A 12,973-nucleotide genomic window follows, 5' to 3' on the forward strand; every position below is an offset into this window, starting at 1 on the left:
TAGTATTTTAAGTTGAGCCTGTGACATCTTCAACATCTTCAGCTCTAGGCGTCATCTGCATCATTTTATCACACATAACTTTAGCTGGACCCTGGAGGTTTTTCTGTTGGCTGCTTTTGGCACCCATGGCGATCCTGTTAGATAAAAGGTATATTAGGACTTATTTATTACTCTTATTATTATTATTATTATTATTAAATAATCCCAAACGCTATTTTTATAATTGTGAAGCGTCTCAACTCTGCTTACCAAGAGACACTCACTCATCTTTAGCAACAAAAGCCTCTATATAACTGCTCTTCAACACGTTTTTTTTTTTCCCCAAGACAAAATAACTGCTCAGCACAACCCTTCAAGGCAAACAGTTACACACTATTTTAATAATCTATTCACCTATTGTCATAGTTTCAACATACACACACCACCAAGAGAACCAAAAAACACAACAATCGTCACTCTCTCGATGCACACACACACACACACACACACACACACACACACACACACACACACACACACACACACACACACACACACACACACACAGTAACTTAGAGCTACACAGCTGCAGCCTTGTCTCTCTCTTCTCCTTCTCTCAGTCACACGCACACATAATTCTCATACACACAAAGAATGGGTGGGGGGGTGTTGTTCAAACATTTCTCTAGCGTTGACCAGCACTGCTAAAGATAACATCCAGTAGCTGCCAGTGTTTCCAGCCCTGAAATTCTTAAGTGGAAATCTGCCCTGGCAACCAATGGATAAGTATCTCTAGGCGGGAATCCCTCTCCCCCTATTTCACTGAAGGGATCTGTATAGGCGGGAGGACACCTCCGCGTATTTTCTGTGCTCTTTAAGGCCAGAGAACCCCATGTTTCTCTCCCTTTTTCAGGCAAATCCCCTCAAGGAATTCCCTGTTCCAACAAACAATAAAACTTCAACCAATCAGTGTGTGCTTTAAACCTAAACCCATAAACTTTATAATTCAAGAAAGAATTAAAAAAAAAATCTTCACACAAACAATAAATACCAATTAATTCTCTATATACCATATATATATTAAAAAAATGTGATCACTTACTGTGATCTCTCATAAAAAAACCCCTTGTGAGGTTTGAGGATTCTCACTCCATGTCCCGGCCAGGGAATGATGTCCATCTAGAAGACAGCCACAGGATAATGATCTCAGTGGGACCTCCAAAATGTCCTGGAATATTTTCTACCAAATACTCTGAACACAATTAAACACACGAAACACTGATAGGTTTAAAGTGAAATTTATTGTAAGCTACAATATAGGAGACAAACAAACATTATCAAAATAAGTCAAAGGAGAGTCTCTCAATAGAAAGAGTCTTACAATCCTCTTTATAGTTTTTCTTGAGACAAAGTACTTAGTCCCAATTGGTTATCTTTAATTCAACGCAAACACATCATCCAATAAGATAGAAACATATATAATGTTCATGCGCTGCCCATGCACTGGCCATAAATTGAACCTCAGACACAGCATAGCTTGGCTTATTGACCATTTATCGTAAGTCCCCCTGGACTCATAAAACATCTGTCTAAGGCCCCTGTGAGAGACCTTGAAACTTCTATAAGTGAATCACCAAAAGTGAAGAAAAATGATAAACCAACTTTTCCTTAACAACTGAACCACAAAAAATGTCATAAGTTCTGCATTCAAAACAAAGCATGTAGCAAGCATTACCTTGGCATGTCCATTTTTTCCTCTTGTACCTCTTCCAGCCATTTCAGTGATCTACAGGGACTTTCTTTTACCAGAGCAATTAATCTCCTGGGAAGAGCACTGCCTAAGGTAACGGTCAGAAGCTAAACCAAATTCAAAATCAGCCTCAGGTTGATTCAAACTTTGCCACAGGCTGCTATTTAATGACACAGATGGTTGAAAGAGACTAAACATGAGTCGACAACATTATTTACAAACGCTTTAGTAGTGAAAGCTCTTGAGACAGAATTTTTTAAGAGCTATTCATTTTTAACATATGCAAGATATATTATAAATGTACATCGATCTGTGTCATTTTCAGCCATACTCACAAAGACTGCTGTCAGCACCTGTATTCTTCAGTGGCAAAAATACTGCTATTTGGTGTTCTTATTCTCATATAACTTACACTGCACAGATTTCTAACAATGAATAGCAGAATGGACAGGGTTACAATTTGTAATATGAACTCCAAACGTATGACTCCATCAACAGTGACATTAACAATTAAAAGCTGCACTCCAAAGCTTGCATGAGATCATGACACCAGCTGTTCTTTTTTGTGGAATCACCTGTGTGGGCCAGAATCAAGACTCTGTGGTTATTTCCCCATGAGACACCTGAGACCACTGAGTGAAACACAAACTGTGGTGATATCTCTCTCCGTCACCTCATGGGACTTAAAGATATACACAGATATACTGTGTAATAATGAATAGCCTCTTTGGAGACTCAAGTGTGGAGCAATCAGCGCGAGGATCTTGGTTACCTATAGGTAATGTCACCTTGTGTATGGAGCCCCAGATAGCGATTTCACCCGGAGAGCCGACAGAGGGCCAACAGGGATCTCCACATTACAAATGTACAGTCACTTACTGACATCAGTGTCATTTCTTTGCAGCACTACGTGGTCGTGCATGCTGTGGTGACATGTGCCCAACTCCTCACTCCAGAAGCTCTCCGGAGACTGCTGTGGCGGTCTTGTAGTGAGCAACTAATGCAGCCAATTATTCAATTCTACTGAGGCAGACTGATTCAATGAAATTACAGCACTATGGCTCTCTGACATGTACCAAAAAAAAAGCACTCAGAGTAGTTGATCTTATTAAGGATTTCAGTACATTTGCACAGGTACGCCCTGGAGGTGGTGAGAGGAACCACAGTGCCAGTATATCTCATGTACACTATATGGAAACCTAATCTCAAAATGATGACTACTTGTCTCATAATTTTCTCTTAGTATGCTAATTCTTTGACTTACAACAAGCATTTCTTCTTCTTTTGTTTTATTCTTTTGTTTTCTTTGAATTCCAAAGAGACTCAGAGAATTTTAACCGAGTTATTACGACCGAAAACAGTATCAAGAATGTGTCATTGCTTTTTTTTTTTTTTCTTTTTTCTGAAAATAGACCGGAAGTGTTGCTTCTGGTGCTGTTGACGGAACAGGGTGAGGGAGCGGAGGCTGGAGCCCACACAGACGGGAAGATCGAGCCTCGCATTGTCCGCAGTCAAACAGGTTTGTGCTTTCTGCTGCTTTTATTCAGCCGGTTTCGCCAGAGGTGAAGAAAAAAAAAAAGATAGCTTCGTGGAGGTATCCGATCGGATTAAACAGCGACGATGAATTAGCTTCCTACAGCCACACAAACGGCCGTCAGATGTGCACATGATTTGATATTGTCAATCACGTCTGGGGGTCGGTGTTTAAAATGATCAGTGCGTCGCATTTAAACACGGGTGGTACAGAGCTGCAGATGTTGTGTTAAGATAGTGTTCTTTCTCCCGATAGTGCAATGATACTGGACCTCCCATTCAGCAGAGGACAGGATGAACCCGGCCTGTCGTTTGTTGCACAGCCATCTTTTCCCACTGTCATCTTATCTTTCATGAAGCTTTAGAAAAACACTACAGTAGATGTTAGCGACCGCACCGCGCCTATTACGGACGTGTTGTTGAGGCGTTTGTGTGTGTGAAGACTGAGATGTGAGGCCTGTTATTGCAGCGGTAATGCACTGGGAGGCTTTTCTGTCACCACTGCCCCGCTTCCACTAGCCCAGTATGGCACGATTTAGCCGCGCCATGGCGTTCGCAGGCGTTCTACCGCGGCCTCCGGGCGTATCTGTCTGTCTGCCGGTCCGTTGGTGGTGAAACAATGGGACTTCAGTCCAATTATGACAGAAGTTGAAAGGAAGGAAACAACCCCTTCCTTGTTGAGTGCTTTTATAACATGACGTAAAAACAGGAAATCAATCCACACCCTCGCTATTTACTTTATCTTCATAAAATGATTATTATTTGATTTAGCTTATGGTGCTCACAGCATTGAAAATGACATTTAACATCAGCAACACTGTCTAGGTCATAAATACTGTGACTGTTGTTACAGTTTTTCTTGGTGAGAAAAATGTTGATGTGATGTCTGTGGGTCATCCAGAGTTACCAGTGCATTGATTCCCGAAAGACAAGATAGTCTGGAATTTTTTATGTAATTTGTACTGACGCAATGTGTGCATCGCAACCAAATTTGCATTTATTATTGACTGTTATGCAGAATTGGTTTATTATCATTTATAATTCGGGTTTTTGTTAGGCTACTGTCTGACAAAGTGACACTGTCCGTCTGACCGAATGTCAGTCACTCCTAATGCACGAACGGTTAGCCTCCCCACCCCCTCCTTCCTCCAGCCAAGCCGAAGGGAAGAGGCCATCGGCACAGATTCGCAGGAACGTTCCAGCGGGCGACGTAGAGAAACAGCCAACAGAAATGAAAAAAAAAAAAAAACCGCCTTATGCTCCTTCGCGAACAGCAACTTACACCAAACAAAGGGGGCAACCAAACACAAAACCAAGGAGGAGGAGTGAGTTGTAAAGAATAAGGTCAAACCAGAGACGAAGCTCCAGTAAACACTGGAGCTGTTATTACCTTATGGAGAGAGGTGTGAATCTTTTCTATTGGACAGGTAATCACCCCTGCTTAATTTCTGTTTTGCTGCATATTTTTAAAGTTCTTGGTCTAACCATGCTAGGTGAGTGTGTGAGTCCCGTATCAGGAGATAGCTTATATGTTATGTTAAAGTTAAAAGCTACCGGTACAGCCCAGCTATCTCCCAGTGCTAAGGCTAAGCCACTAGTTAGCTTTGCTGTAGTGGGACATGGCTGAAAGCTTTTAATTGATTGATGCTTTGTCATGCATCCCATTGGTCTTGCAGACGGGCTTTGACCTCATCATTTCAATGTGTTTCTGTATTCTCATCGCTAAATGTCCTAATTATTAGCCTTACAGTTTGGCATTACATTGACCCCCACTTGCTGTTATGGGATGCTGTGGCAGTGCTGCTAAGGTCATGTTCTTTGTACTAACAGGTAATATTTGTGGCAAAGTATCTACTTCTGATGGCTAGAATGAGCATTTAGCTAACATGGCGGTATCCGTCAATGCAACGTCCGAGCATTTTATCAGAATAATTTCCTCTGTGTGTATCTGGCTCTCATAAATCTGTAGTTCTGGGGCTATGGTAAATTTACATAACATGCTCTGACTGGACAGTTGTTTTCTGATGCAGAGAATTGGGAGCCAGAGACTGCGCGATTTGTTTACAGTTCCTCCCCATCGTGTAATGGAGTGGTAAACAACTTTGTGCTTCTGTTTCCGCCGGACTCATGATGATCGTGATTGGCCCTCACCTGGCGGTGGCTGCCACTGCGTCAGCGGACATTTGCATAAAGTGGAGCCTTTCTCAGCTCTCCCCTGTGGTGTAGCTGGTTCTTTTTGAGTCTGTAGAGCTCGTCGGGGGGGGGGGTGTCATTCATAATGACTAGCAGCCGTCACCATACCAACTTTTTGAATCCGTATGTGTGAACAGCCCGTTAGCTGGGTGCAGCCGCTTCAAATGCGGGACTGAAGCAGGTATATCGACAGTTTTGTGTGACCTGACACTAACAACCATTTGTACAGACCTGATTTTATTTTTTGTGAACAGGATAGACACATTTTATAATGTATGTTTTCTTGCAGATATAAGGTAGGTGCTGTCTTTTTTTCCCCCTCTGGCCGTGTATAGATTCGACATGCGATTTCTAATTTTGGTATTCTTTCCAGACACCAGAGAGAATGGTTTTCCTTAGCCAAGGACAGCAAGTATGTGACACATACCCTGCCCCTCCCCCCAAAAAGCCCATCATCTGCTTTATAACAGCTGAACCGGGAAAAATATCAAACTAATTGTTTTGTTGCACTGACACAAGCACGCAGTTGAGGTTCCGGCCAGTTTCCACTGATGTGGCCAACTAGCTAGCTCGCAAGCAAAAGATAACTTTCTAATCTAATGTAAAGCTTTGTGCTAGTTGTCTAGGGAAAATTATAATAATAATTATCAAAACAAACACTTGTGTGATGCATTAACTGTATTTATTGAAACATCAGACATTAAAATCTTGCATTTGTTTAAGTGCACTGGTGGGATGAGATGATGGCATCACGTCATTGCACTCTGGATTAAGCCATAAAAGAAATCGGTGTCATAAAACCTTGGGCATGCATATTAGCAGTATAACCGGCAGAAAAAAAGTGTTTTTATCTTATTTTGGGGCAAAGTCACCAAACGGTTTAAGCAGTTTTAATGAGATTTGACAGGTGATTCTATACATGCAGTCTTTATGTCCCAGTTACCATTGAAAGTGCAGTCATGGCTTTCTCCCCATTCATTTAGATAGGGACCTGATCTTGTTTGCCCAAAATAACTCCCCGGGGGCGTTGCCAAAATTGCTGCCGAGTGGTTAGACTTGCCTATAAGGACTTTGTTGAAGAACACCTGTGAAGTGTCTACAATCACCCACCACATTTCACAAACTACATTATTGCCATATCAAACTGACCTCTGTATACAGTGCATTCAGAAAGCATTCAAACCCCGTCACTTTTTTCACATTTTGTTCCATCACCACAGAGGATCTCTGGAGCTCAGTCAGAGTGACCATCGGGTTCTTGGTCACCTCTCTTAACACGGCCCTTCTCCCCCAATTGATCAGTTTGGCTGGGCAGCCAGCTCTAGGAAGATGCCTGGTTGTTCCAAACTTCTTCCATCGAAGTATTTGGATGCCACTGTGCTCTTGGAAACCTTCAATGCAGCTGAATGTTTTTTATTGGCTTCGCCAGATCTTTACCACCGGTGGACTCCAGTCAATGTTTAGAAACATTTCAAAGATGATCTAGAGAAATGGGAGGCACCTGAGCTAAATTTCAAGTGTCATTGAAAAGGGTCTGAATACTTATGTCAATGTGATATTTCAGTTTCTCCTTTTTAATAAATTAGCCAAAAATTCTGTATTTTGCTTTGTCATTATGGTGTATTGAGTGTAGCTTGATGAGGGGAAAAAATGAAATTAAATGATTTTAGCATACGGCTACAACATAACAAAATGTGGAAAAAGTGAAGGGGTCTGAATATTTTTTAAATGAGCTGTACTTGCATATCATTTAATTTGTTACTCTTTTTAACCCAACCTTCTGTATATATTATTTATCCTTGAACCCAATAAAATCTTACAGCAGTTCAAAAATGTCATTATTCATGTAGTGTTAGGCTTCTTAGAGCTTGCGTGTCATGTAGGTATTGACTGTTGATTGTAGCAGCAAGGGAATTGTCCTGGGACAGGAGGTACAGGTAGAGGAGCATCAGGTAACAGCTGGCTGATAACATCAGGCGGTTGTCGTGTATCTGACATTGCTACCACATAAACGATGTCTGCTGCAAATCCAGATGTTTAATTCCTAGTTGTAAAAAAAAAATGGATAGTGAAAAATTATTTTTACTGACATCCGAATCTGAAATAAAAACTGCTATCGGGTGCAAAGAGAATTGTTTATGTCTGGTGTTTGGTCAAGTTTACAAGAAAGTTTCACTAATCACACATACACAAGACTGTTATTCTAAATACACAAGAATTTAAAGACAAAATAATGGGCTTACTCAGCCTAGCTTTTATATCTATGTCGACAGTACATGTTTCAGTCGTGCTAGTGAGTATGGCAATCTGCAGCCCAAGATTGAAGTGAGATTTTCTGTGACTGCTACTCAAAAGAGGTGAACAGGTTAGCATGACAGCCATAACAGCATGGAAGTAATTATCGGTAGTGTTGAGGGTTCATTGTGAACAAGTGTCTGTGTTGGCTTGTCCCATTCAATACATTTTATCTTGTGTAATATGTACTCTGTGGATGGTTTTGTAATGAATTAATTATAAGTTCATGGCTCCATTTTGTGGTTGGAACTGCTATAGAGCTGTCAATGGCCAATTGAAAATATGGATTTATGAAGTTTAGAGGTAAGTTTTTTTTCAAGTTTTCAAGTTGAAGGATGCTATCAATTTGTTTGGGGGGTTCATATACATTATTGGCTGTGTTAACTTTGGATATGATTGTGGATTTAAGATGTAAGTACCTGAGAACCTGGTGCTTCCCAACTCCATATTTCTGGATTAGGTGTTAATACACCTGCAGAGGTGATTGCACAAAGGTCGCGACACGTAGTATCTTTGAGCCTGAGGGTAGGATATCTTCTGCATAAAAACTGATTTTTATTCTGTGCAGTTTTGGTATGAAATCCCTTGATTCTGTTGTTTTAACTAATTGCAGGAGGGAGAGAGTGGGCATCCTTGTTTAGTTCCCCGATGGAGTGTGAAGCTTGTTTTTAAAAAAAAAAAAAAAAAAAAAAAAAGTAAGATATTGACGTGTAGATTGTAGCTGGCATCAAACACCATCTGCATTTTGATACTGTGATGTTTTTTCCAGTTGAAAACACATCTTCATACTTTGATGGTGCAGTTATACAGATACGTCCTATCGTTAGCATCAACTACAACAGGTTGATGCTGACATCTTTGAAATGAATGTATTTGCTGCTGACTATTGGATGTATACTTAATGAAAAGTTGAACAAAGTGGGGTCTGAAGAGCACAGTTTATATTTGGTGACTCACTTTGACAGACTAACATTCTGAGATATTCCAAGTTCATCAGTGCTGCAAACTGCATTTTTCCCAGTAGTGGCGAGTTGTGCAGAGCTTTACCGCTGATCTGTAACTGTCATAATAAACTAGCACAATGAAAGCCGTATTATGCGTTGTGACTTGCTGAGTATGTTTACATGTGCACCAGTATCCTGGTTATCTTTTGTGCATGTAAACCTTATATCCCGGTTTTCAGAAATCTGGAAAGACCTTATCCTGGTTTTGAGAAACCCGAATATGCTACCCGTAGTGCTGCTGGTACAAAACATAGTGGCTGAGATGATGAGAAATCAAGACACACCTGTAGGCAGGCTTTCAGAAACCTGGATACTGTTCATATATACAGGGATATAAATAACCACGTCTTTCAAGTTTCATGTAAACATCATGACTCGAATATGCTCATAACAGACTCAAAACCAGAATACTTGTATGCATGTAAACGCAGTTAGTGTTAGATAAAAAAGTTAAGAGTCTTAAAGTTAGGGCTGATTTGGCCATTTAAGAACTGATTCTTGTAACTTAAGGATTTTAGTGAACATGAACCCTGAGTGTTTTTTTTTTTTTTTTTAAGTACTGTATTGCTTCCAGACTCCGGATTGACTCAAGTAATGTTTTTTCTCTGCCTTTCATTAGTCAGGATATGTCTGTAAGGATGGAAATGGATATCAGTGGAGTGTCCAGGGCACATGTCTCCATTCTTCCTGCAGCTGAGATCAAAGCGACATTGAAGCCAGAAGCAGAGAGACCTCGCTGTGCCAGCACCCCATGTTCACCCATCAGAGGAACTGTTGCAGGATACCAGATACTGCACATGGACTCAAACTATCTGGTGGGCTTCACCACTGGTGAGGAGCTGCTCAAACTGGCTCACAAGTGGTCAGAAGGCACTCCAGAGAAGGGCTCTGTATCAGAAGCTGTGTCCAGCTCCATCCAGAGTGCTGTACCGAAGTCTGCGGACTTGGGCATCCACCGGTCTTCACGAATCTTCAAAAGCAAAAGTCGCTACTATCAACCCTATGACATCCCTGCTGCCAATGGGCGGAGACGGAGGCGTATGCCCAGTTCGAGTGACACCTTCCTCAGGTCACTGGCCAATGGGGAGCCTGGGAGGGGACCGCATGCTCCACTACCCCTATGTCTGCTTAAAGGAAAGGGGGCCCAGTCCAAGTCTCTGGACTACCTTAATCTGGACAAAATAAGTATCAAAGAATCATCAGACACTGAGGTGTTACAGTACCAACTGCAGCACCTCACCCTGCGAGGGGAACGCATGTTTACCAGAAACAAGACATGAAAGCACAGTGGAAGGCCTATTTTAGGTGTCTTTCACCCTTTGGGGTTTTAGGTGCTATTTCCATCTTGGTTTCTTTCTACTCAGATTATAAACGGTTCTTTAAGAAGACAGTCTGATAATCTTGTTATATTATTAACTGAGGGTTTTACCTTGTACTGTACACATAACGTTGTGAAGAAAATCCTTAAATTAGTCCTCACATTGTAATGAGGTTGTTGAGGTTAAAAAATGTGAATTATATAAACTTAGCAATAACTAGTGAACCTATTTATTGACAGTGTTGTGTGTTTGTACTGGTCAGAGATGCACTGATATATCAGCTACAGCTGAGCAAAGCACATATCACATACTGTATCAGCTTTAAAATGCACCATTGCTATCAGGCCAATAATAGTTTTACAGCTTATCTGTGAGGAGTTGTGTTAGTGGAAGTTTTGTTTATTATTTCAGATCATGACACTGCATACCACTGTCAAATTAGCAAGATATTATTGAGTATCTTGCTAATTTATTTATTGCTGTCAGTTAATATCAGTCTGTTTTTAAACTTCTTATTTACCAGAAGATGGCCATTTGGAAAAAAACTTATTGATACTCCATTCAAACTCTGTTTACTAAAGGGTAGGTAAAGATATGCTTATTAAATGATCTTTATTAAATACTCAAATGCTGTATGTACATTTTAAGAGTTATTTGTTCCTGTAATCATTCCCTCTGTCCACATGGGTGCTTAAGTGATCCTTCCTTTTTTAAATATATCAGCCACAACATTAAAACCAGTTACCAGTATTAATGTTGTGGCTTATCGGTGTATTAAAGGGTTTTAACTGGCATCTTTGACTTTACTTGATAGTTATCATTAGAGAGGTGTCAGAGAGAGAGAGAGAGAGAGAGAGGGGAGGGATGACATGTAACAGAGGAACCCCGGCCAGACTCGAACCAGGGACTTTTCGACTACGTGGTCAGCTCCTTACACCACAAGTTGCCATGATACCCAAAACGATCCGTTCCTGATGTGACTACACTGCAGTAAGTGGGGGAGAGAATCCATTTTCCAGTTTGTCTAACTCAGACTGCTGAGGCTTCATTTTAGCTTCACTTTAACTTAAGTATGTATTTTTTCACAGAACTCTTCCACTTAGTCACACAAGGGTTGATCACTTCACAGCCAGTATGGACAGGATGAATGGTTATAGCAATCAATAGCTCTTTCAGTTTACATATGACATGTAAATTGTATTAAGAGAGACTTGGAAAAAATCCTTACTATCAAACACTCACCCCCATTAGTTTGAAAGTTGGCTGTTGTAGCCTGATTCCTCACAGAGAAAAGCAGCTTTAGTCAGCTTGAATTCATGTTGGTAACAGCAATAACCTCTTTACATGGTGGGAGATAAGAAAACATCTGTGGAAGCTTCCAAAACCATTCCTGCAGTATTGTGCTCTACATATGGAGACTGAGAGTTCTCATGCACAACCCAGACAGATAGATCTATATATGAGTGGAGTATCACTTCAGTCCTTTTTGCACCCGTTCATTGATATTGTTGGCAGATTTGGTTGGGGATATGTTTGCTTTAGAAAACCATATTGGTGCATCTCTAGTTTGTATATTGGTTATGGGTGCACAACAGTATGTATAGGTGTGTCTTTTTAATGAGTGTGTGTGTGATCCCCTCAAAGCTGGTAATGGATGTGTTTCCAATGCCTCTACTGCAGAAAAATTGCTTTCTGTACCTGATTGCACTGTTGGACATCTAATGCAGACTCTCTCTGGAACCTCAGTGCACCTTGATATTGTCACCACCATGGCACCAGTTAAGTGTTCACTGCAATATTGTACATAAGCAAGCCATGTGAACACTTACAGTTCCGTGGAAAAATCTGTACACCCCTTGAGCTTTTGCACAATTTGTTGTGTTGCTTTGAAAGGAAATTGTGATTTCGTTGTCTCGGAACTTCTGTTTTCTATCACACTAAAGCATTAGAAATTTCCATTCATTTTATGAACGTGTAACATTCGAAGTTTCTGTGTTGAATTTTCACGTGATAATGGCATCTTTCAAATTGTTCTGTTTTAGAAAATGAAACAATCTTGAGTAAAATTGGTAGAGTGTGTATTACTCTGAGCCAATCACAGATCCCCTGGGCAAGTGACAGTGTGCTTTGCTGTTTTCCAGTGTCTTTTTATGATACTACCTGCAAGTCACCGGAGTCAGAAATTTTCAAATCCTGCACATAAGGGCTTTATTATAAATATTTTTGGACAGGACTATAGTTTTTCCATTTTTAATTCAGAATATATAATTTCTTTGAAAATGGAGTTGGTCTAGAACACAGTACATGTTCTTCATGTTTAAATCGACGTGAAGAGCGTACATTTTTTGATTTAGTAATTTTGAATATTTGAGTGAATACCATATCTCCAAATAGGTCAATGTTCTGATGATCAAAATAAGAATTTGTCCATAGTGGCAGATCAGCAGGTGGAACATGATAAACACTTATTCTCTAAATGAATTTCCATCCACCTGTTTTTATGCACATTTTTAATATGCGCACAAAAAAATCAAAGGGAGAATCCTGGACATTAGAAAACTTAAGTTAAAATATTGCAAAAGAGTTTTTGCACTTCCAGGTGTATTGATAAAAACAAAATGCAACAAAGTGCAATGGAAACTTAGCAAATCAAGCGTCAGATGAAGCTTCAGATGAAAAATTGCAGCAGATGAAAACATCAGATCGGTGTGGAGTGATGATGAGACTGGAACCTTCCTCACATTAATGGTTTTTGTTCATTTGAGCTTTGACTTGGGCTCTTTTAATAATGTCATCTTGTTGCAATGAATTCTGTAATGATTTAATGGCACTAACTGTTTATCTTAATGTACCCAAATATATATATATGGATTGAAATGCACAAAAATTCACATTTTGTT

At 40.2% G+C, this 12,973-nt stretch overlaps 1 protein-coding gene across 3 annotated transcripts; it reads left to right on the top strand.

The window, feature by feature from the left end:
• Nucleotides 1-3,141: 3,141 nt before the first annotated feature.
• Nucleotides 3,142-12,139, top strand: macir (macrophage immunometabolism regulator). 3 transcript variants are annotated; one of them, XM_040157410.1, is made up of 2 exons: nucleotides 3,142-3,248; nucleotides 9,374-12,139. In XM_040157410.1, the coding sequence occupies exon 2, from the start codon at nucleotides 9,381-9,383 to the stop codon at nucleotides 10,032-10,034; it is 654 nt and encodes a 217-aa protein (XP_040013344.1). In that variant the 5' UTR covers nucleotides 3,142-3,248; nucleotides 9,374-9,380; the 3' UTR covers nucleotides 10,035-12,139. The 3 variants fall into 3 exon arrangements, with proteins under 3 accessions (XP_040013344.1, XP_040013345.1, XP_040013346.1); XM_040157411.1 differs by lacking the exon at nucleotides 3,142-3,248 and adding an exon at nucleotides 3,307-4,689; XM_040157412.1 differs by lacking the exon at nucleotides 3,142-3,248 and adding an exon at nucleotides 5,537-5,636.
• The last annotated feature ends 834 nt before the right edge of the window (nucleotides 12,140-12,973 follow it).

Source organism: Xiphias gladius, chromosome 20, assembly GCF_016859285.1.
Source record: "Xiphias gladius isolate SHS-SW01 ecotype Sanya breed wild chromosome 20, ASM1685928v1, whole genome shotgun sequence".
NCBI lineage: Eukaryota > Metazoa > Chordata > Actinopteri > Istiophoriformes > Xiphiidae > Xiphias > Xiphias gladius.